The sequence below is a fragment of the Hipposideros armiger genome, unplaced genomic scaffold (assembly GCF_001890085.2).
Source record: "Hipposideros armiger isolate ML-2016 unplaced genomic scaffold, ASM189008v1 scaffold_309, whole genome shotgun sequence".
Classification (NCBI taxonomy): domain Eukaryota; kingdom Metazoa; phylum Chordata; class Mammalia; order Chiroptera; family Hipposideridae; genus Hipposideros; species Hipposideros armiger.
Window position 1 is genome coordinate 1,732,510 of NW_017731659.1, and position 25,453 is coordinate 1,757,962.

Consider the following 25,453-nt stretch of genomic DNA (forward strand, 5'->3'; position numbering starts at 1 on the left):
CTGTCATTTTGTTCTTCAGTCTAGTTGTGGAGGATGTTGCTTCACTGGCCCAAGTTGGCACCATCATTGCGCTCTTCCCAGGCGAGGCAGATCAGTAGCCGGCTTCTGGATGGCTGCTCACGGTGGCTGCTGGCCGCTCATGCTGGCTGCTGGCTACACATGGTAGCCCATGGCAACCCACTGCAGCAGGGGCTGCAGCCTATGCCGTCGCGGGCGACTCACGGCAGCCCAGCTCCAGGTTGAGCTGTTGTTCAGCATCTTAGCTATAGGGGGTAATGTCACTGGCCCTCACATGTGGGATCCGAACTGGGGTCCTCTGGCATCCCAAGCCAGCTCTTAACCAACGCGCCACTCGGCTGGCCCCGTGAATAATTTTTAAACAAGGTTTTTGTGGACATATGTTTTCCTATCTCTAGCAGTAAAATTACCGGATCATTTATGCTTAATTTTTAATAAGACTACCAAGCTGTCTTCCAAAATGATTGCAACATGTTATACTCCCACTATCAATTATGAGAGTTCTGGTTGCTCCATTATCATCACCAACATTTATCATTATCAATCTTTCATTTTAGCCCATCTAACTCTAGTAATGCTTCCTGCTTTCAAGTTTATTTTTCCTAAGAGTGTAGCTATACCAGCTTTTTTTCATTGTTTGCATGGTATATTATTTTCCATATTTGTACTTTCAATGCTCTGTACCCTAATATTTAAAGTGTTGCTCTTATAAGTAGCATACAGTTGGATTAAAAAAAAAATCTATTCCATACTAAATGCTTAAATTATATAATCTTTTTGTACTTAACTACTGATATCCTTGGGTTTATATTTATTATTTGTGTTCTATTTTTATGTGCCTTTAGCTTTCTTGGCTTTCTTTGGATTAATCAAATGATTTACATTATTCCACCTTCCTTCTATTAAACTACAACTTTAAAACCATTTTTAGTAGTTAGCTTAGACTTTAAAACATGCATTCTTACTTATTACAGTCCAATGCGAATGATTACTTTTACTACTTGGCTGATACCAATTAAACTTTAGGACTTTTAAACTCCACTTACGTCCTCCGCATCATTTATGTTACTGTTACCATGAATTTTAGTGTATATAAAACTGAAGCTCCACAGGGTACTACCATTATTATTTTGTACAGTTACTGTTCATTTCTATTTTTCTTTCCAGCGTTCTTTATTCCCTCTTTCATGTTCATCTTTCTATCTGGGACCATTTTCTCAAAGAACTCCCTTTAATTATGATTTCAGTGCAGGCCTAGTGGTGCCAAATTTGCTGAATTTTTGTTTGTTTGAACACATCTTTATTTCACTTTAATATCTGAAGGATTTTTTTTTTTTTAAGATTGTATTGGGGAATTGGGGGAGGGGAACAGCGTTGGGAAATTGGGGAAGGGGAACAGACAAGTTACTGTCCTTTTGTTCTTCAGACAAGTTGCTATCCTTCTGTTCTTCAGTCTAGTTGTGGAGGACGTCGCATCACTGGCACATGTTGGTATTATCATTGTGCTCTTCCCGGGTGAGGCAGATTGCTCGCTGGCCATTGGATTGCAACTCACAGTGGCTCACGGCAGCTCACACCGACTGCCGGCAGCTCATGCTAGCTTCCAGCCATTCACGGTAGCTCACAGCAGCCCACTGCAGCAGTGGTTGCAGCCTACGCTGTCGCCGGCGACTCACGGCAGCCCAGTTCCAGGTTGAGTTGTTGTTCACCATCTTAGCTGTAGAGGGCGCAGCGTCACTGGCCCTCATGTGGGATCCAAACTGGGGCCCTGCTGCTCAGAGCTGGCGTCCCAAGCCAACTCCTAACCAATGCCCCACTGGGCTGGCCCTGAAGGATATTTTTGCTGGTATAGAATTCTAGGCTTCTAGTTTTCTTCTTCAGCTTTAAAGATGTTGTTACATTGGTTTCTGGTTTCCACTGCTGCTGCTAAGGAGGTGTCAGCCGCGTTGCTCCTTTGAAGGGAACTGTGGTAGATTAAAGATGCGCCCCACATTCTGTCACTGCTGGCAGGTGGAGGACGTTTCTCTTGCCCTTAATTTTGAACAGATGCTGGCACTTGCTTGGACAGAAGTGGTGCTGCTCCAGTTCCGTGCATGGGCTCTACGAGGCCCGGACGCTTCTGTTTTCACCTGCGTAGAGCCCTAAGCCACCATGTGAAAAGGTACAGCTACTCTGCTGGAGAGATTACACGGACAGCGAACATTCCCAGCTGTGCCCCAGCGATTCCAGCCACTCTAGCTGAGGCGCCAGAAATGTGAGTAAAGCTTTCTTTTTGGCCAGCCCCAGATGAGTCTCCACATGTCTACAGTTGCATGAATGATACCAAGTGGGCCTGGAAGAAATGCCCAGCTGAGTCCAGCTCAGATTGCAGACCTTGAGCAAATAATCGTTTTGTTTTGAATGAGTAGTAAATTTTGGGGTGGTTTGTTAGGCAGAAATAGATAACTGAAATAGTATTTGGTATCAAGATGGAATGTTGCTATAATAGAAACTTGAAACATGTGGCATCAGTGTTGGGAATGGGTTGCTAAGCAGCAATGAAACTATCAATGGAGGCCGGCAGAGCACTGAGGAAATCGCTATTGGAGGTTACAGAAGAGGCACTGTTATCTCTTGCAAAACAAATGGTGAGGCTGTATATTGGAATATAGACAAAATACGTAACAAAGCTGTGGACCTGGCTAGGAAGGCTTCCCGGAAGAATGCTGAAAGTGCCAAACGGTTTTTAAAATATCACCTATCATGAGGCATTAAAAGAGAGAAGAACTAAACAAGGAATTGTGTAGTTTTCAAGCAGAATTTAGAGAAAATGCTTTCAAGCTGGGACTTACAGTGTTAGAAAACGAAACTTTCTCAATTGCTAGAAATAGTCCCTACTCTGGAATTGGGGGAGCTGGTGACACATTTCAGAATACGTCAGATAGATTTCAGAACTCATATGGAGCCGTGATGGCCATGTGCTTTCAATGTCTTTTTTGAAACTGATTATCCTATCCTTATCGTATCGTCACGTCATATCGGAAGTTGGGCTGATTCTCTTAAGGACTATGTTGTATTACCTTTTTAAATCTATATAGTAATAAAGTAGAGAGATACTTAACCATAAAGTAATTAATTAAAAAAAACCTTCTCTCTACATAAATATCACACAGAGGCAGATGAGTCATCTTAGAGACTCTCAGTTACATTTTCTGTGGGCTGCATGATGATGTAGTTTTGCAAACATTTTGTTTCATGATGTCAAGAGAAAAAGGTATTTAAAGACGTAGTTCCCATCCACTCTCTGAAATAGCAGATATTCTTCGCCACTAGAGGAACACCCGACTTATTTCAGGTACCACCGTCTACACAGACCCATGCTGGAGCAAAGCAGAGAAAACTGATTAGGTCGGTTTCATCACAGCAGGTAAAAAAAGCAGCAAAAACTACTAACCAAGTGATGGAAAAGGAGAAGTGATTGAAACATGCTGTGTGGAGTTATTTCATGTTATCCCATCAGGTACCAAATGCCAAGTAACTTATCAGAAGAGGTTAAAGCCTCTTAGTGGCAAATAATCTGGAAAAGTTAGAAGGGCAGCACTGGTTTCCAGCTTTACCACAGGATGCCTTACCTTTTCCAAAACTTTGGCAATTCGGGTGCCAATCTGTTCAAGTGACTGTTGTGGATATTGGTCTTTGCCGAGATTTTGCAGTACCTGGTGTAGGAAGATGGTTGATTAGAGCAATGAAATGAGGCAGGATCTAGGTGACACTGCTGATGCTGAGCTGAGCACTCTACCTCACAAGCAAATCTCCTCTCTGGGGGACATGCTGAGGCCCTGGTGGTAAGGCGTTTTGTGGAAGACACATTTAAGGCCATTATGCCATCCCTTTAGCTCTCTCCCAGTTAACAAAAATTAGAGACACATAAAACACATGCATTATAGCAATATTAGGGAAATAAATAAAGAAAATAGAAGCTATTTGTAATCCTGTCACCCAGAAACAACTACTGTGAATATCTTTCTATATATCTTTTTTCTATGTACACAGATTAATTTTTTCACAGAATACTGGATCACACTGTATACTGTCACCTACATTTTCACACAATATATTCTAAAAAATTTCTTTATGCTAGAAAATGTATTTCTGCTACATCTTTCTTGATGGCTGTACTGTGTACTATCTTACATCTATGCCAACATTTATTTCACAAAACCCCTATTGCTAGACATTTGTGACATGTTTTCCCCATTCTTCTTGGTATATTCTTTATATTCTTGGTATAGATGCTGGGGCTGCCCTCCTTCCCTTCTTCTTTAGAATGCCAACAGGAGGATTAACTGCCCCAAATATTTCTTGCAAGAGCCTCTGTCTGGCAAGCAGAGCGCTACCCACCTTGAGGAGTGCATCAGAATTAAAATTTGCTGGTCATACAAAGAAGTATAAGCTTAGTTTCAGGGCCTGAGAGGAGTCAGGTTTAGCCTAAAGCGACCTAGATGACAGCCAGCCAAAAAAGGGCAATAAAATATGGCCTGACCACCGTGCACCCTGCTATTAACTGCACCCTAACTGTGGGCTTAAAAAGGACCGACAGGCTGAGTAGAGCTGGGCACGCACCTCTGTTAGCTGACTCTCGCCCGTGTAGTGCAGGCTGGCTCGGTTGGAAACGCCATGCAGGTGGTCCAGGGTGTGCATGCTCGTGGGGAGATTACCGTTGCAAAGAGGCTCCATCGCAGGCTGCTGTATTGGAGTGGCAAAGTCTATGTGTTCTGTGATGCTGAAAGACAGAGAGGACCACATGAGCCAGGGAAAATGTGACCCGGTGGGAAGAGAGGGTACTGATAATCAGCCAGTGATGGCTTCAATGCGTTATTAGGGTTGTCTGCACACACAGACTCTCAGACTGCAAGAGACCTCAGAAGTTTCCTAGTCTGGACTCTCGTATTACAGGCATGAGGACTCCAGGACCTGGCAATAGCTATTTGTTGAATGTGTGAATCAGGATTATACCCAGGTCAAAGCAGCAGTGTTGGGCTCTGAGTCTGGAACTCAGTGACTTTCCCTGTCTACACAAGCTGCCTCCTTTCTATGCACCATGATGTCTAACTGGCTCACTGCTTCTGGCCACTTTTTCTCACTGGGGAGGTTTTAAACCAGGTGGGTGTTCTTTTTGGACTTCTTTTTCCAGGGTATAGATAGTGATAAATTCCCACAAGTGGCTCCTATCTTCTATTTTCCCTTTATACACAGAAACATACTTGCTCCCACAGAAAAAGTCACCTAAAGTTGAGATAGTAAATTTTATACTGAAACAGCTGTTCATTGTATCTCCATAGACGATGTAAGAATTTCCCTTCGTGGTCCCAAAGGTCATTTTCCGGCTACATACAGGCTAAGGGTTATACATTATCATATATACTGATATGGCAAACTGGCATTGCCAAATTTAATGCCAGGGCTATAACAATTAACAAGACATGCCCAGTTCCTGCTGTTAAGGTGCTCATAGCCCCGTGAGGGACTGAATTATTAAGGATGTGATAACCTATACAAGATAAAAACATGGGGGTTGGCTGAGTGGCTCAGCTCGTTAACAGCTTGCTTAAGAGTGTGAGCTCTGAGCAACAGCGTCGCCGGTTTGATTCCCAAGTGGGTCAGTAAGCTGCGCCCGAGCTGAGCTGTCAACAAATGACAGGATAGCTCAGCTGGTGAGAGCACATGCTCCTAACAACAAGGGTGCCTGTTCGAGATGGTGGCTACACCCGCCCGCAACTAAAGACTGAACTCAGCACCTGGAGCTGAGCTGCGGTCTGGGTGGCTCAGGGGATAGAGCATGCGCTCTTAACAACAAGGCTGCCAGTTTGACTCCCACATGGGGTGGTGGCTACGCCCACCTGCAACTAAGACTGTACACAGCACCCTGAGCTGAGTGGCTGCGAGCTGCCTCTGGGCAGCCAGATGGTGACTGGACTTGGAGCTGAGCTAGCTGCGCCCTCCACAACTAAGACTGAAGGACAACAGCTTGGTTGATCTCCTCCCTCAATTCCCCAACACTGTTCCCCTCCCCCAATTCCTCAATAAAATCTTAAAAAAAAATAAAGATAAAAACGTGGTACAATGTCAGCACACTGCGGGAACAGATCATGAAGGGCTTTGTGGATCACTGTAAATAACAGTGAGAAGTTAGTACTGCATTTTAAGAATATTTGACTTATGTTTGAGGAAGAATACCAAGTACTGTGGAGAGAATGAATTGAATAGAGCCAAGAGTGAAAAAAGCCAGAGGACCAGCTAGGAGGCTTCTGAATGAATCTAAGCCCAGATGGTGGTGATCCAGTTTAAGAAGGCAGCGGTGGAGATGGAGAAGAGTAGATGGTGTCGAAAAATCTTCAGGGGGTAAAAGTGGTAAGAACTGGTAATGGACTGGATTCGAGGTGGAAGAGAAAGGGATTGTGAAGGGTGACTGCCAGGCTACTGGGCTGAGTACCCACCGCTGGAGCCGTTTACTAAGAATAGGAAATAGAAAACAACAAAAAAAAAAACCAATGATATTTGTGGCATGAGAGTGGGCAAGAAAATCACGAGTTTAGTTTTCCTGAACGTGGGGTGCCTGAGAGGTAGAGGCAGAGAGTGAGGGCAGGTGCATAAGTGGACACATGAGATGGGCTGAGGAATTTGAAGAAAGCTCTGGTCTGTTGATTCAAATTTGGGAATTGTCAATACATCAACGGTGATGAACGTTCTGGGAGTAGGTCAGCTTGACTAGGAGTGATTATAAAATAAGGCTCAGTGGTAAATCTTGGGGAACTTCAACACTTAAGGGTAGAAAAGGGGCCAACAAAAGAGAATGAGTGTCCAGGGAGGAAAAAGCAGTTCTCAGAGAGGCGACCTGGCTCAGCCTGTGTTTTGAAAGGTCTGTAAATCCGAATTTGCTCCGGCTCCCTTTTCCAGGGCTCGAAGTCAGTGAGAGGCCATAGGTTTTATGCTTTTAAACAGCGGGATCCAGTCTTACATTTAAACTCAGTAAATGATACACGACTCTGGACAGCTTACCAAGTGTGGGTGAAGGCAGTGAGAAGTGGGCAATGGTCCGAGTTCATCTGTGGGCTGTGATCACTGATGGTTAGCCTCTCACCCACCAACCCTAAAAAGGATGAGTCTCCTAACAGCTGCTGACAAAAAGTGCATCCCTGAAGTCAGCTGAGGCCCGCTGCGGTCACCGGGACACGAATGCCATGAAGGAGGGAGAGGTTTAAGATACTCACTCAATGTTTTTTGAAGAAACTGCAAGCCAGGTACTCACGATGGCAGTCAGCTCTACCCAGCGGAGTTTGACGCACTCATCCGGGCTGGGCCATCCCAGGCTCTGGTAGTCACGCTTTTTCCCTGGAATGAGAGTATGTCATCAGTTGACACAAATGAAAAGGGACAGAACTCACAGTGACTTATGCTCTGGTGATTACTTCACCCAGATGGGCGTATTTAAAGGTGCTAGTCATTATTCTAGTTTTCAGAATTTCTACCATATCGAGAGCTAATTAAAATCTTGTCATTCACAAGCAACGGGAATAAAGATCATCTCTGAGTAAAACCTTGTTCTCAAAGACAGATGATGAAGCAAAAATAAATGAGTCCTTCACTGGATTGAAGACTGATCAACATGTGATGAGGGTTAAGATATTCTTCAATGTTAACATTCGTGTCAAATGGAATTTTCACCCCTCTACATTTTGATTTTATAAAGACGGCTCTAACTCAGTCAGGGGAAACGAATCTAAGGCAGGGCTTCTCAGCCTGGCCTTATTGACCCTGTGGGCTGGGTGATGCTTTGTCGTGGGGCTGTCCTGGGTACGGCCAGATGTTTAGCAGCCTCCCTGACCTCTGCCCACTAAATGCCAGTAGCACCCCTTCCCCAGATGTGACAAACAAAAATGTCTCCAGACATCGCCAGTGTCCCCTGGTGGGGGCAAAATCACTCCTGACAAAGAACCAGGGCTGTAAAGAAAAGCTGCGGGTGGGGAGTAATGACGGTAATGAAGGATTATCGTTTATTTCTAGAGCATTTACTGTGTGTTCAGGTCCCATGCTAACTGCTTTATGTTCATAACCCCATGAGGCAGGTTTTAATCCTCATTTCTCAGGTGAGAAAATGGAGACACAGATCAAGTGATTCGCCCAAGGTCACTTGGCTAGCAGGTGGCAGAGCTGGGCTCCAGCTTTGTTGACTAATGTGCATGTCCTCAATCAGCATGCTACTTAAAGCTACATAGGGCTTTTCGAGCTCTGTTTATTGATACCCCTCACAGGTACTACCTTTTGGGTGCAGGCCCTTTACTTAGATCGAGTCCCCAAGAAAGGAGCAGAACCAAGTCTTGTCTGGGAATGGTTCTTCTGAAGGAATTACAATCAAATGGATAGGAAGGAGAACTTTGGTTCAGTATAGCATTTAAAAAAAAAATTATATTGGGGAACATCCCTGGTCATTGGTTACACATTGCTTTCATGCTACAGTGGCACAGTTGACTCTTTTAGGGAGGGTGCAGCTCATAGTGGCCCATGTGGGTATCAAACCAGCAACCTTGGTGTCATCAGCGCGACACTCCAACCAACTGTGCTAACCAGTCACCCCTAGTTCTTTTTATACTATAGGAATTTACCAAAATTTACCAAACAGAAAATTGTTTGAGTTACATACAGATAGGGCTCTAGATTTTAATAAAGTAGATATCTGGAAGAGTTTCAAAAGAACCCTGTTTAAATTAATAGCTTAAAAAATTAAACCATAAGTTTCACAATAAAGCTTACTTTTTCTTTTATGATTAAGAAATTCACTTGAAATATATTTATTGAGCATCTACTATACGGGACTGGAGGTTGTATTAAGACACTATGCATGCAGGGAGAAATAATAAGAGGGCCTGACCTTGAGCTCACTGTCTAATGAGGAAGGTAAGCATAAACAAGTAATTAGAATACAATAGGATAAGGGCTAGAGTAAAGATATAGAATCATTGAACAGAGGATGGAGCAACTAATTCTGCCTGAAGGAACCAAGGAGGAGTGGCACTTGATTTGAAGTTTAAGGATGAGCAGTATTTTATCACCTCTGAGGCAGCAGAAGGGCATCCCGGGCAGAGGGAATAGTGTGTGCAACGGTGAGGAGATAAGAGCACGGCTGGTTCCGAGAGCAGTGCTGAAGGGCAGAGAGAAGCTGGGTGACAGAGGTCTTGTCCACCACACTAGGAAGTTTGGCCTTTCATTTGCTTCAGAACTTTGTCAGGACTCATCACGAAGCTTATCACTTGGAGTGGACAGAATCCATCTTTACTTGAAAGTCAGGACACGGAAACTCTCCTTTCTTCTCTCATCTCTTCCATGCTTTAGAATGTTTCTCTTCAGTGACAGTAAGTGATCTCACTTCCAAGTATATTCAACGCCCTACCTGGGCCCGCGTACTTGAATCCAATTAAAACTGCTTAAGTGCTCTCCTATCATCTCAACCATACTGAGTTTTACTTTTCACTTTTACAAGAAATGTTTAGTTTATAAAAATAATATAGGCTTGTTATAAAGTATTTAGAAAATGGGAAAGCATTAGAAGAAAAAAATCACGTATAGTCTTATCAGCACTCAGTGATGATCACTTATAACACTGGAGTGTATTCTCTTCTACACTTGCTCCTATGTGATTGTTTATTTTTGTATATTTCATCAAATTTAAGGTGTCATAAACTTTAAGATGCAATTATGATTTAAGAAAAGAAAAACATTGCCAATTATTTAAGATACCTCAATTGTAAGATGACTCTCAGTTGCAGAGATACTGAAATTTGAAAAAATGCAGTCAAAATACAGTATGTTTACTATTTTATAAAAATAGAAGTATTGTCTATACATAGCACAGCTGGAGATAGTGTAGGTTTGGTTCCAGACTATCACAGTAATGCAAATACTGCAATAAAGTGAATCACTCAATTTTTTTGGTTTCCCTGTGCATATAAAAGTTAAGTTTACATTACACTGTAGTCCATTAAATATGCAATGACATTATGTCTAAAAAACAACATACATACCTTAATTAAAAAATGCTTTATTGCTAAAAAATGTTAACCATCACCTGAGCCTTCAGCAGGTCATAACCTTTTTGCTTGTGGAGGGTCTTGCCTCCATGTTGATGGCTGCTGACTGATCTGGGTGGTGGTTGCTGAAGGTTGAGGTGGCTGTGGCAATTTAAAAAATTAAGACAATGAAGTTTGCCATATCAATTGACTCTTCCTTTCACGAAAGATTTCTTTGTAGCATGTGATGCTGTTTGATAGCATTTTACCCACAATAAAACTTCTTTCAAAACTGGAGTCAGTCCTCTCAAACCCTCTGCTGCTTTCTCAATTGAGTTTATGTAATATTCTAAATCCTTTGCTGTCATTTTGACAATCTTCACAGCATCTTCACCAGGAGTAGATTCCATCTCAAGAAACCACTTTCTTTGCTCATCCATAAGAAGCAACTCCTCTTCCATTAAAGTTTTATCATGAGATTGCAGCAATTCAGTCACATCTTTAGGCTCCACTTCCAGTTTTCTTGCTATTTCCACCACATCTGCAGTGACTTCCTCCACTGAAGTCTCGAACCCCTCAGTCATCCATGAGGGTTGGAATCAACTCCTTCCACACTTGTTAATGTTGATATTTGGACCTCTTCCTGTGACTCATGAATGTTCTTAATAGCATCTAGAATGGTGAATCCTTTCCAGAGGTTTTCAATTTACTTTGCCCAGATCCATCAGAAGAATCACTATCTATGGCAACTGTAGCCTTCAAAATGTATTTCTTAAATAAAACGTGAAAGTTGAAATTACTCCTTGATTCATGGGCTGCAGAATAGATGCTGTGTTCACAGGAATGAAAAAAACATTAATCTTGTACATCTCCATCAGAACTCTTTGGTGACTGGGTGCATTGTCAATGAGAAGTAAGAATTTTGAAAGGAATCTTTTTTTCTGAGCAGCAGGTCTCAGCAGTGCACTTAATTCAGTAAATCATGTTGCCAATAGATGTGTTATTGTCCAGGTTTTGTTGTTCCATTTGTAGAGCACAGGAAAAGTAGATTTAGCATAATTCTTAAGGGCCCTAGGATTTTTGGAATGGTAAATGAGCATTGGCTTCAACTGAAAGTCACCAGCTGCATTAGCTCCTAACAGGAGAGTCAGCCTATCCTTTGAAGCTGTGAAGCCAGGCATTGACTTCTCCTCGCTAGCTATGAAAGTCCTAGGTGGCATCTTCTTCCCATCTTAGGCTGCTTCATCTACACTGAACATCCGTAGTGTAGCCGCCTTAGCTGGAGCTTCTGGACAACTTGCTGCAGCTCCTGCCTCAGCACTTGCTGCTTCACCTTGTACTTTTATGTTATGGAGACAAATTCTTTCCTTAAACCTCATGAACCAGCCTCTGCTAGCTTCAGACTCTCCTTCCGCAGCCTCCTCACCTCTCTCAGCCTTCCCAGAATTGAAGAGAGTTAGGGCCTTGCTCTGGATTAGGCTTTGGCTTAAGGGACTGTTGTGGCTGCTTTGATGTTCTATCCAGACCACTGAAACTTTCTCCATATCGACAATAAGGCTGTTTTCAAACTTTCTTATCATTCGTGTGTTCACTGAAGAAGCATTTTTAATTTCCTTCAAGAACTTTTCCTTCGCATCAACAGCCTGTTGAGTACAAGAGGCCTAGCGTTTGGCCTATCTTGGCTTTCCACATGTCTTCCTCACTAAGCTTAATCATTTCTAGCTTTTGATTTAGAGTGAGAGGCATAGGGCTCTTCCTTTCACTTGAACACTTAGAGGCCACTGTAGGGTTATTAATTGACGTAATTTCATATTGTTGTGTCTCAGGGAATAGAGAGGCCTGAGGAGAGGGAGAGAGATGCGGGAACAGGCGACCAGGTGGTCGAGCAGTCAGAACACACACAACATTTATCGATTAAGCTTGCCGTCTTATATGGGTATAGCTCCTGACACCTCCCCACTCCCCTCCCCCCCTCGCAACTACAATAGCAATATTAAAGCTCACTGATCACAGATGGCCATAACAAATATAATAATAATGAAAAGGTTTGAAATACTGAGAGAATTTTCAAATTGTGACACAGAGATGAAGTGCGCAAATGTTGCTGGAAAAATGGCGCCGGTACGCTTGCTCAACGCAGGGTTGCCACAAACCTTCAATTTGTAAAAACAATGCAGTGTCTGCAAAGCACAATAAAGTGAAGCATAATAAAACGAGGTATGCCTGTATAGTGTTTTGTAAACTGCTTTGTTTACTTACTAAATTACATACATCTTGCCTGCACAGTACAGCTATAATTTACTTAGGCAATTACCAACATTTAGGTTGTTTACAAATTTTTATTATAAGCAACCCTGTGATCAATAACTTTGTACTTTTATCTTTGGCTTGTAAGATGATATACTTGTGGTAAATTACTAGAAGTAGAATTGTCAGTACATTCTTTAATTTTCTGATACATCTACTCAAACTATCCCCAAATGCATAATTCATTTTATTAACTCTCATGGCAAAAATGGTATGTCACTGTTTATGTTCGCACTTTGCTGTTAGTGAGGCTGAACCTTTTCTCACGTTTAGTGACCATTTGTGTGTGTGTACATTTGGTGAACTGCCTATGAACTTGCACATATTTTATTGAAATGATGTATTTTTCTTATTGATTTGTAGGTGCTCTTTAAAATGATATTACTATTCTGTGCTTATCATATAGCCTGTAAATATATACAAATATTCTGCAAAAATACTTTGTGTTAGTTATTTGTCTTTCTATTTTGTGGTATTTTCTGGTGCTAGAATTATTTTTTTCTTTCTCTCAGCCATAGAAAGTCCCTTTCCACCTTAAATGTATATAAATAACCCTCTAAATTTTCTTCTTTTAATTTTTTATTACATTTACTATTTAATCCATTGCAGTGTTCATTTCCATAATGGCGTTTTAAAGTTTGAAACTGTTTTCCTTGCTACAGAAGACAGGCCTAACAGAGGAAGTTTCTTTTGTGACCTGTTAACATGTGCTACGCTCCTTAAACAGTAAAGCTACTTCATGCTTTTAACTCCAGTCATGACAAAATGTCCCTTTTGGTGTCTTTACTATTTTTCACAAGTCACAGTTCATTCTGGGATTTAGCCATTTTATTGTGTGCTCTCTGCTTTGAGCTTTGGTAAGTACACCAAATTAAATAAGACACATTTTCAGGAAGTTACCTTGAGTTTTTGAAGTTCAAGATGGTAAAAATATCTTTTTTTTTAAAAAGAGATATTTTTAAAAAGAAACTCTACCACCGTTATGCTGTTGGAAAAGAAAGTCAACTGGACTTATGGCAATGGCCCTGAACCTGGAGTTCAGAGATGGACTTTGGAACAGCTATGAACCCAGAAAATACAGGTCAAATTTTGATGTATATGCATTCTTCCTGGGGTGTAGTTCGAAAGCGTTTATCCAATAACTAAAGAGACATCAGACACACAAAATATTACTATTGGGTTGTCGGAAAAGTAATGACGTGTGTTTTCTATGTTTTTCATTGCAAAAATGCGTCATGACTTTTCCGACAACGCAATAGATAGTTAATATGTATTGAGCCCTATGTGCCCAGTTCATTTAAAGCACTTTACGTGTATAAACTCATATAATCCTCACAACCACCCTATAAGATCGACACAATTATTATTCCCATTTTATAGATAAGGAAAACGAGTCATAGGCAACTAAATGGCAAAACTGGTGTTTCAACCCAGGGAGCATGTCTCAAACCCACATTTTTAAATGTTAACCTAGACTTTCAAGTTAAGAAACAATAGGATATTTAAGCTCAAGATAATAAGAATATGAGCCAAATAGCCAATGGTAAAAAGTGAAGTAACTGTCAAAACAAACTTTTTATTCCAATGACTGGCTTCTTGTTCACTTAGCTCAAGTGAACACAAACCCAAGGTCACAAACACATCCTTTGTGAGAACAGAGACGGTGAAAACTGAAAGAATAAACTGGTACATTATTAAACATTCAAATTTACCTTGTGGCCCAGGAGATGCCACCTTCGGGCCAGTGATCTCCAGATTTGCTTGGTAACGATGTGCATTTTCTACTTGATTTGGCTCTATCTTTTTTCCAGGGTTTTTTTTATGATCTCCTTTGGGTTTCTTTACACGTTTGACCTGGAATGTGATCTGGGCAATGGAAACATGTTAGGGACAAGTGAGACCAATGATCAAATCTTTCAATGGCTATTTGATATTGGTGGCATTAAGAATAACCAGTCCTGTGCTAAGGTTAAGTTCCGTCCTTCAGCTTAATTCTTTTTTTGTTTTTGTTTTGTTGTTGTAATTTTTTTTATTAGTTTCAGGGGTATTGTTTAATTCTTAAAGGTCTAAATAAAAAATGCTTAGTGAAGTACATATAATAATCTAGCCCTGAAGAATGTATAGAGGAAAGTGAAAATTAAGATGTCTGAACTGGACAGTTTCATATCTATAGACTGTGAGTGTGGCCTCACACCTATCCCATTTCCTCTGCCGCCCAGAAGAGCTAGCAATACAGATGTAACATGAAATGCTTCCTGCAGTACAATCCCAACGTGGAGGCTGACTAGAGTATGGAGTAAAGTAGTGCCCTATCTCCAACAGAAACATTACACTTTGTAAACTAAGAAACCCCCACCCCTGCAAGACCTGGGCAACGATCTGGTAAGAACTGAATTGGCAACTCTTACCCATTCTGTGGCTTCGTCATCTTCACTTCTGCAGTCTCCATAACAAGAGCTTTTGGCCACTCCGTCCTGGGGACCTTTCTTCAGTACCCGTATTCCCTGCAAGTCCAGACGCCGCCCTTTCATCTCCAGTGCTCCCCCAAAGCCTTCCAGAGGCCATGCCTGTTGAAATTCATCCACTAAAGCCAGGATCTCTTCTGACATTTTTGTTTCATCTGAATTCTCCATTTCATCAGAACCATTGCTTTCCTCAACCACTGTACCTGAAATTCAAGTGCCGGCATGTTATTAAAAATTAGTCTTACTTTTCTATGGCCGAGTAACATTCCATTGTATATATGTACCACATCTTTTTTATCCAACCGTCTACTGCTGGGTACTTAGGTTGCTTGCATATCTTGGCTACTTTAGTGCTGCAGTGAACATAGGGTGCATATAGACACAGGGAACAAACTGATGGTTGCCCGATGGGAGCAGGGTTGAGGGGCTGGGTGAAAAAGGTGAAGAGATTAGGAAGTACAAATTGGTAGTTACAGGTAGTCATGGGGATGTAAAGCATAGCATAGGAAATATGGTCCATAATATGGTAATAACTATGTGGCCAGGTGGGTACTAATAGTGCCAGGTGGGTACTAGACTAATTGGGGGGGGATCACTTAGTAAATTATATAAATGTCTAACCACTATGTTGTACACCTGAAATTAATATAATATTGAATGTCAACTGTAATTGAAAAAATTAAAAAAAGGTTTTAACTGTAGATCAAATTTTGAGGATTTTTTTTTCTCTAGTCACCACCCCCACCTGCAAAGGAAATTGCATAGTATTCATGCAAGCATTTGAGTGGCTCCAACACTGCTGTTTGAGAAAAGCTTTGGCTCTGCTCAGAGGCACTTCTCTAGCCCATTTTCATAAAAATACCATCCAGTATATTCAAAATTCATAATAAAATATCATCTTTGCCAAGTAGCTTTTGTCAAAAGCCTGGCTGAGGGCCGGCCGAGTGGCTCAGTTGGTTAAGAGCTCGTTCAAGAGTGAGAACTCTGAGCAACAGTGGTTTGATTCTCGGCCCGAGCTGAGCTGCCAACAGGTGGCAGGATGGCTTAGCTAAAAAAAAAAAAAAATAGCCTGGCTGAAAACAACGGCAGCAGTTAGATGGCAAGTAATCATCAGACCCTAGTGAGCATGAGAATGGTTATTTTATACATGTATTTGTTTGGAAAAAAGACCAATCTGCTCTAGGTACAAGACATACATGGCAAAGATGAAGTTTTTTAATGTTATTTATTTAATATGTGGGATTATTCAAGCATTATTCAAATAGCATATGAAATACCACAGCTGTATGTCCAGACCAGATAGTCTAATTGCTTTAAGTGAACAATGATTTGTTTAATGGGAAATTATCCTAATTCCATGTGAAGGCTTCCATTTTCACTAATGGCTGATATAAGAAATAGCAATATACTAGTATAATTTTTTACATAAAGTGATAATGAAGATTGTTTTTTGTTATGTTGCTCAAGTTTCTTATGTAAAGACTCCCATGGATGGTTCTCAGAACAATGGCCTAGTAAAAATTCTCTCTCCTGAGAAGTCAGTATGTTTCCATTATTATATGTTGATGGTTACGCAACCCTACAAGTTTCCCTCTATGTTTAGGTAACTAGGAAGCTTAAGGAAAACTTAGTCTGAGTTTCTTAATAGAGTGCTTTCCTTTTTTTTTTTTTAAATTTTATTGGGGAACAGCTATGGTCACTGGTTACACATTGCTTTCATGCTACCATGGCATAGTTTACTCTTTTAGGGAGGGTGCTGCTCATAGTGGCCCATGCGGGAATCGAACTGTTAACCTTGGTGTTATTAGCACCATGCTCTAACCAACTGAGCTAACCCATCACCCCCACCTTAAAAAAAAAAATCTTTATTGGGGCTGGCCGAGTGGCTCAGTTGGTTAAGAGATGGCTTAAGAGCGTGGGCTCTAAGCAATGGGGCTGCCAGTTCAATTCCCACATGGGCCATTGATGCTGCATCTGAGCTGAGCTGTCGCTGAGCTACCAACAGGTGGCAGGATGGCTCAGCCGGTGTTAACAACAAGACTGCCTGTTTGATGATGGGCTACGCCCACCTGCAACTAAGACTGAACTCAGCACCTTGAGCTGAGCTGCTGCCCAGATAGCTCAGTGGATACAGCGTGCACTCTTAACAACATGGCTGCTGGTTCGACTCCCACATGGGATGGTGGCTACGCCCACATGCAACTAAGATTGAACACAGCACCTTGAGCTGAGTGGCTGCGAGCTGCCGACGGGCGGCCAGATGGCGACTGGACTTGGAGCTGAGCTAGCTGCACCCTCCACAACTAACAGTGAAGGACGACAACTTGGCTGTTCCCCTCCCCAATTCCCCAATAAAATCTTAAAAAAAAAAATCTTTATTACTTAACTTTTTAAAAATTTTGAATGAATGGTTGAATCTTATATTGTATGTTCCATGAAAGTTACCTCCAATCCTTTTTGGGTAGATCGGGTACAAAAACAAATAACAAAATAGAATGCCTTCTTTTGTAATAGGTACCCAGTGGACAACCTGAGAGCTTCGGGCTGACTGCTCACAAAATGCTAGTCTATGTTATCTCGGTTGAGTTATTCCAATAATTTTCAGTTGGTAATTCTGGCTTGTTCAGTGATTCAGAACATGGTGTAAAAAAGGCTAATACTCAGATCAGGAATCTCATATCCATATCAACCAGACGTATAGCTATAGTGAATAACCCATCTTAGAAATGCACAGCATTAGTCTCTTGAGGAGGCTGGGCGTGAGAAAGATGGCTGACTACTGCGGCTAAAAGTAACTTAAAGCTTTGAGCCCTACACACAAAAGATTCAGTGTCACCCTTTGCTCTGGTAGCATTGCTATCTCCCATACCCGATATTCTAGTCCAGAAAATAGGAAGGTCTGTTGTCAGGCCCAGAGTACCACCAGAAATCTCCTATTCTTTCTTAAAAAAGATACAGGGCTCTTCTAATTGTAACAAGTGACTACAAAATGTACAAGTGTCCTTTCAAGTAAGTTTCTTTTAGATTTTCTGAACCAATCTGCTTGTTTCTATTGCTTATTATTAATAATGAACACGCATAAAGTAAAATAGGGGTTTGCAAAAGCTGTTCCAACAAAAATGGTGGGTTACTTGCCTACATTATGTGGCCAGTAATACAAATGTAGGGTTGACAAAGAGGTTTAATTTTCAGTTTCTATCTATATTCCGGATGTCCAACATTGAACCTGGCACACAGAAAGCACAGAACGAATGAAGGAGAACTCAGGGGTAATTTGGTTTGTGAGGTTCTTGAGAATCTGCTACTCCTATCTTTGCCTTGTTCTGCTGGCAATTCGAGACCTTTAAAAACTCTAAGGTTGACCTTGCCATGTGTTCAAGTATTGTAGATAGAGCTGAATGGTCAGCCACAGAAAGGCAGGTCTGTCTCGTAGCAGAGTGACTGGCACACTATGTCATTTACAAATTTCTCAGTAGCTAACCCAGGAGAGCAGCTGGACAGGGCTGATCTAGGGATCCCAAGCAGCGACTTAATTGGAGGAACTGCCTGGCACCTGGCATGTGGCGACTTGCTGTCTCTAGCATTCCTCAGGGTATTTTAGCTTCCTCTCCTTCCTTCTCCCATGGACACCATGGGACCCCTTGCACCTGGTTCCTGAGACAGAAAGGGTTTTTTGACAGACTTGGCCCCAGCAAAGAATATGGGCTTAAAGAAAAGTGGCTTTTGGCCAAAGGGCGATTGCAGGTAACTAATTCCCCAGTGCAGCGTTAGAGCTGCATGTGGATGCATTTGGAAGCCTTGGTTCCTTTCAGTAACTGCTACTATTTAGAAAGCATTCATGTTGTTTAGCTGCAAAGCCCCCAAAGGTTAATGCTTCCCGGTGTCCTGACCATTAGGTGACATATCAGCACTGAAAAGTTCTTCGAGAAAGGGGCTTTCATTGCTGGAAATCAATATTCAAATCCAGAGAGACCATGGTGCTTGCTGCAGGCCTCTGCTCCTGCAGCCATTAGGTCTTTTTAAAGGCTGCTGGGGTTAGGGTGACAGCAATCCCTTAAAAACACCACCAAACAAAGGTGAGGAATAGGGAGATCATACATGTGCTATGAGTTAGAAGAAAAATAAACCAATCTTTACTTGTTTAGAGCCTACTATGTGCCCATCTACATGCTATACTCTATATAGATGGCGGCAAAAGGAACATGGACCTGAGGGATCTGACCTGAGCAATTAAGTTAATACAGCATCAAGATGAAGACACAAAACTATACGCGTTCAACAGTGAGCCAATGAGTACACTTAAATATATATTTTTTTTCCGGAGAAACTATATTTGGGTGTAGTCACAAAATGTTTCCTAAAGGAAGGCAGACTACGTGGGGCAGGATTTAGACAGAATTGAGGGCCAGGGAGGGTACTCCCAGAGTGACGACACTAAACAAGCGAGTAGACATTTGTCACATACCCATAATACATACTTGCTGATACAGACAAGAGGAAGGGATATGTGAAGGCACTGCTGAATTCAAATGAACTAGAACAAAAACGTATATAGATTTATCAGCAAATAAGATACGTAGGGAAGGTGGGTGACACTGAGCATGTCTGGGAAAGTCAGGAAGAAGATTCATTGTAAAGGGAGCCTCTTGTTTGTTAAGCAGAATAACAAGATGAGAGCCATGATATTTAGGGAGGTCAGGGCAGTCAATCAGTTGGTGTATCTGGGACTGGGGGTGGGGTGGAGGAGAGAAGGACAGAGGATAGAGACCAGTTAGAAAGGTATTTCAATAATCTACTTAAGAGTTATCTAAAGGGAGGCTGACTTAGGGTGAGGGTGAAGGGAATTTTTAAAAAGGGAGGGGAAAGAGGCATGTGAGGAAATTTCAATGGAGAAAAATTGATGATGGAATTTGGTGATTAAATGAATCTAATGGCCAAGAATAGGTACGTTTAAAGATGATTTCAAGATTTTACAGCCTAAGATGAAATAGTGGGCTTTTTACTATGTGAATGTTGTTTCGGAAGCTGTGAATATGAAAACAGAATGCTATTGACAAAGATGATGGAGTTAGGAAAGGGCAATGAGATAAAACGTTGGGATTCAGACGCTGATTCATTATTTCATCTCAGCATTTGCTGCTGTTTGTCTGACAACGTGCCGAGGTCTCGGAATACAACAACCCATGGAGCTTCCGGTCTAGGCTAGAATGGGTGGAGGGATGTATCTCCAGACATTTTCTTCTTTCTTCAAGTGCAATTTAAAACCTGAGATCCTTCTACAGTCCAGACCATTCACCAAACCTGAGTTCTGTGTTTCCAACTGCTTATTGAACAAAGTAAATATTAGGCTTGCTGCTTGTGGGACAGATGGTGTGATGTAAATGGGAAACACAGAGCCTGAGACCCATATCTCTGCTCTTTCATCCTCTTTAACATGTGGCGAGACTGAGCATCTACAGTGAGGCTGATATGAGTTCATGGTTTTTCACTTGAATGAATCCTATCCCAGGGGGCTGGAAAAACCTACAGTTGAGTCTGAGCCACGTTAGGTAATCTGTCAAGAACCACAGCGAGGAGGAGAAGCAGTGAGAGACAGAGAGAAGTGTGTGTAGTACTGATTAAAAGGAGAAAAAGCCAGGGGAAAAAAAGAAATTACAAAAAAGAAGTCCAGTACAATCTGGCAATGTTTCAGACACACTTGGCGATTCATGGGTAAGTCTGGGCACCTCAGTTTAAGAGATTTTCAAAGCAGAGAGCGTTCGTTCATAGAAAAGTAAGTTGGCAAAATTACTCCTAACCATGTTAAATGAAGAAGGACTGAGGAAACCAAGGGTGACCCCATGGCAGGAAGACTAGCTGATCTACTGCACACAGAAAAAAAAATCAGGCTTGAAAAATATTTTGCTAGAAAGATTTTGTCAAATTCTAGAGAGATTACTTCAAGGTTGAAGAAGGGACTAGAAGCCTAAAGGAAGCAAAAACATTAGGGGCCGGGGCGGGGGGGAAGGTGCAGGTAGGAACAATAATAATCTGCAAATATCTAAGGCAGTGTGATATTAATGAGACAAGACTGACTTTGTTAGCCTCAGAGGGCAGGACTAGAAACAAGTCATACTTTAGCTAAACATTAGGAAACTTGTGAATGGTTGGAAAACGGAATGGGCTACCCAGGGAGAGACAGAGCTCCTGATGCCTGGAGCAGAAGCAGAAGCCACATGATGACCTGGTGGGGACACGACTGAGGGGGAGCAGCGCATCAGAGGGCAATGGAGAGCAGGTGGCTCTGTCTGAGAAGAAGCAGTATTAATAATCGTGGAAGAGAGATTTCAAGAACAATCTTAGGGAACACAGGATGAAAAGATGAGTGCTACATTCAAAACAAAGCAGTTGGACAATAAACAGAGGTAAAGGTCATACATTCAAAGAGATGATCAGCAAAAGGAAGTCCTCCTTCCTTTGAAAGTTCTCCAGGAAGTCTTACCTGATTAACATCAACAGGGTTGAGGACTAGACTGTGGTGTCTGAAGGTAAGCAGGCACATTCTACTTTTAAGAATGGTACCACAGAGGAATATGTCCCTTGGTCTCACAGAATAGAAAGTGTCTACTATGGAATTAGACTAATTTGGTTTCAAATTAGAATTCCACCACCATAGGGCCTTGGGCAATTCTGTGTTGAGTTCTAGTGTCATCTTTAAAAGGCAGTGATGTGTTTTTGAAATCAGAGTGTAAAGCTTGTCGACTTGCTTAAGAATTCATGCATGAACAACAGCATAAAATTTCAAGGTAGCAATCAGAAAGCCCAAAAGGTTTAGATTAAATCATTCAGACTAACGTAGGCAGGGAAATGATTCACTCCGGAGATGGAAACAATCATGAGTTTTCATTTGCACCAATGGTGCTCTTTCTTCTTTTAGATGGGTCAGCATCGCAAGGGAAAACAGAATTATGAGGAAACCTAGAAAAGCCAATGGGGAGGGGGTGACCTGTTAGCTGACTTGGTTAGAGCGTTGTGCTAACACCAAGGTTGCCAGTTCGATCCCTGCATGGGCCACTGTGAGCTGCGCCCTCCTTAAAAGAGTCAACTGTGCCACTGTAGCATGAAAGCAATGTGGAACCAATGACCATGGCTGTTCCTAACCCCCTCTCAAAAAAAAAAAGCCAATGGGGAATCTTTCCTGTAACAGCTCATGCAAATATGGCGGGGCTCCCTCTGAGGGAGATGAACAGATGCTTACTGAGCAGGTACTACGTGTGTCTGTGCTGGTGAGGACTTTGGCTCATAAGCAGCCTCTAAGGCCGGATGCAGTCGATTCATGCCTATGTTTGCAGAAGTGAACAATGGCTGAGTTCCAACTGTGCATCAGGCACTAAAATAAGTGTTCCCCTAAGTTATTTCATTTAACTACTCAAAACCACTCTCAGGCATTTTTTTGTTTGATTATTTGTAAATTAATGAGGTAAGAAAAGCTCAGCAAGATTAAGTAACTTGCCCAAGATTTGACAACTAGTACGAGGTGGAGTTAGGACATGATAACAGTAAAATCTGGCTGCAAAATCTCCGTTCTTCCTTCCACATCTGCAGTCTACCGGGGAGGAGTTTTGTATGACATAATGACATATTAAAGCAGTGGATTTCAAATGTTACTCAGAGACACAATTTCCCCCTGTCCTTAACAAAATGAGAAAGAAAAAGAGACATGTATACAAAGTTATCACACACACACTTATATCCAGATACACATTTGTTGGTATAAGTTTGTCAACAGCCCATTTTTGAGAAAGACTGACCTTTATTCTGGGATTGTCTTTGTACTTTTTTGACATGAAAATGTTCTTTGCTTTATAAAAATGGTGATAGCAGATGCTAATTTTCTTTAAAAATGACCTTACCAATTAAAAAATAAAGTTCTAATCCATCAAACTCCTATTTCTGAGAACCGCGGGCAAAAGGACACAGTTTATGGAAGGCCTGAGGATGGTTTTAATTATGCCGCCTACTGAAGATCTTAGGCAAGGTACCTAGCTTCGCTGAGTCTCAATTTTTTCATCTATAAGATAGGCTTACTAATAAAATTCACAAGGTTAGGACATAATTCAGGATACTCTGTAAATTTTAAGTACCACAAAGAGGTTGTCATAATAGTTTATGGTCACTGGAGAAAGCTTAACTATTTGTATTTTTAAAACTTCTCCCTAAAACTATAGTTTTCAAAAATTCTGTAATGTCTATGTTTGGCTTTTATTATAACACGTTATTTGTATTAAAAAATGAAGTTTTTCAGACTTTGATAGCTGCACTATAGGAAGGCCGCTGGTATGAACATGCTAACTTATACCACGACTGCAGTCCCCGCGGACTTGTATCTAGGGGAATTTCAGAAGAAGGGACTCCCAGAATTTAGACATATGGGAAAGTTAGTACCTGAGAGTAAAACTAGTAAGCATCATCATCCTACTGTAGATTAAATTAGCAACCTGAAGAGGAATCCACCCTAAGAGACAGTTTGCATGGTGCTGAAGGGACCTGGACAATACCTAGTCTTAGCCAGGGAGCCGTACTGTCTGTGTCCTGGCTACGGGGATAGAACGAAACTAGGTGGGCAACACTGAACTAAAGAGCTTAACTGAAGCACTAGGTTCTAATCTGTCCCAAGCAATGGTGTCTTCAGAAACAAAGAGCAAGATTTTGGCTGGGTTTTACTTTGAGTTGTCCTAGGAACGAAGACTCTCATTGGTAGTCACGAGTCTTTGGTCACTAGGGGGCTGTGTTGGAACAGGGACAGTTTCTGTAAACTGAATAAAATATCCCTTAACATCACTCAGTTTCATTTGTGTTGGTTCTGAATTTATCAAGCAACCTCGTGATGTCCATTGGTTGTGTGGGTGCCTGACGCCAGAAGGAGACACGTGTCTGTCAGGCACCAGACAGAAGTGGCTTCCTTATAAATGAACAAATCGACCATCTAGGTTAAGACGCAATCTCTTTTGAGTTGGGAAATGGGACTCAGTTTCCTCAAAGCCCAATAATTTCTGGCAGAGCGGCTGACACTCGTTTTCTAAACCTGCAAAGGTGACAGTCACAACTTCCCTTTGAGGTCTGGCTTGCTTCTCTTAGGCATAATTATATATATGTAATTCCACTGAGGAGGAAACACAAGATTTTGTACTTGCTAAATATGTTAATCCAACCCACACAGGAAGGCAAATGCCACATTTCCTTACTTTAACAAGTATTTACTGTACACAGGAATATAAAGTTATATAGGACATGGTATAGAAGAGGCTCATTGTCTGATGGGAGATGAGGCATACAAGTAAGTGATATTGTACGAAATGTGCCTCAACAGAAAGTGGAAACAGCACAGCAGATGGAGCAACTACATGCTTGGAGACCTCTGCGAACGCTTCGCAGGGGAGGTAACGCTTGAGCTGGATCTCGGAGCTGCACAGGAGTCGTCCACATACAGCAGAGTATACAGGGGTCGTTCCCAGTCTGCGTAAAGACTCGGAGGCTCCAAACAGCATGCCATGTGAGGGGAATGGTGAAAGGTTTGCACATCCTGCTTTGTACAGTACTAGTATGTAGTTCAACTGAAGACGAAATTGAGGGGCAAACTGCCACATATCACACAACAAGACATTTGAACTCTTCCCATAAGTAATAGAGAGCCATCAAAAAATTTAAATGTAGGCAACTTACCTGAAGAGATCAGGTAACAACTCGTTGGACACACAAGAAATTGGTGACAGGGGTTGCTTCTGCTTTTCACATTTTGTACTATTACATGTGTTATCTCTCTCTCGCCTACTCATTCTCATTCCCTCTTTCCTTCCTTCTCCCTCTCTCCCTCCCTGTCCCTCTCTCCATACACAGATTGAAGAAAAAGACTAGATAATAGGCAACCCAATTATGAGTTCCCTGCAATAGCCCAGGCAGAAACGAAGGAAGTCTGAATTTAGGCAGGGGCAGAAGGAATAGATGAAGAGAGAATAGACTCAAAACGTATTAGGGACTGACTGGATATAGTGGCGACTGGATATAGAAGCGTAAAGCCGTTACCAGAAAGCAAGATATAGAAATTAGAAGCAGTTCAGTGAAAATCGAGGACAAGTTCAAGTCTTGATATGTTACATTTGAAGTGCATGTGCCATGTCCAGATAAAGAGAGCACTAAAAAGGGAGAAATGAGCACTGGAGATGTAGAGAATATCTTAGCTGAAAACACAGATGTGGAGTCGCTGGTATACTCAAAGGTGTGTGGAACACCAATGGATAACACATACAGGGGATAAGAAAAGAAGACCCAGGTTAAGATCCTAGATCACCCAACGAATAAGGGACAAGGTGAAAAAGGAGTGAAGGAAATTGAAAAAAGATGTTCGAAGACAGGAAGAGAGCCTAGAGCAAGTGATATCCCAGAAGACAAGAGGAGGAGAGAATTCCCAGAAGTGGGGAGTTGTGCAGAGTTCCAAATGCAGTGAAGTGGTTAAGCAGCATGAGTACCAAAGCACTCATTTTGGCAATTATGGAAATGACTGATCAAATCTTTAAGTTGTATTGGGTTAGCATAAATACAACTTAGCTTGCTTTTTTTTGATGACTTACTCAATAGACTAGT

The 25,453-nt window shown here is 41.7% G+C and overlaps 1 protein-coding gene and 1 long non-coding RNA gene across 3 annotated transcripts in view; one reads left to right on the plus strand and one right to left on the minus strand.

Annotated features, from left to right (window-relative positions):
* Positions 1-25,453, minus strand: part of TTC17 (tetratricopeptide repeat domain 17) — a 97,008-nt gene that overhangs the window by 9,493 nt on the left and 62,062 nt on the right. For both annotated transcript variants that reach the window (XM_019659949.1, XM_019659948.1), the window contains 5 exons: positions 14,777-15,036; positions 14,081-14,234; positions 7,269-7,389; positions 4,621-4,780; positions 3,630-3,713 (listed from right to left, as the gene is read on the minus strand). In XM_019659949.1, coding sequence (XP_019515494.1) covers positions 3,630-3,713; positions 4,621-4,780; positions 7,269-7,389; positions 14,081-14,234; positions 14,777-15,036 — 779 coding nt within the window. The remainder of the gene's footprint in view (positions 1-3,629; positions 3,714-4,620; positions 4,781-7,268; positions 7,390-14,080; positions 14,235-14,776; positions 15,037-25,453) is intronic.
* The window catches only part of LOC109391962 (uncharacterized), a 67,937-nt gene that overhangs the window by 4,743 nt on the left and 37,741 nt on the right, over positions 1-25,453 (plus strand). Inside the window, exon 2 of the long non-coding RNA XR_002125962.1 lies at positions 2,065-2,272. This is a non-coding gene — a long non-coding RNA (uncharacterized LOC109391962). The remainder of the gene's footprint in view (positions 1-2,064; positions 2,273-25,453) is intronic.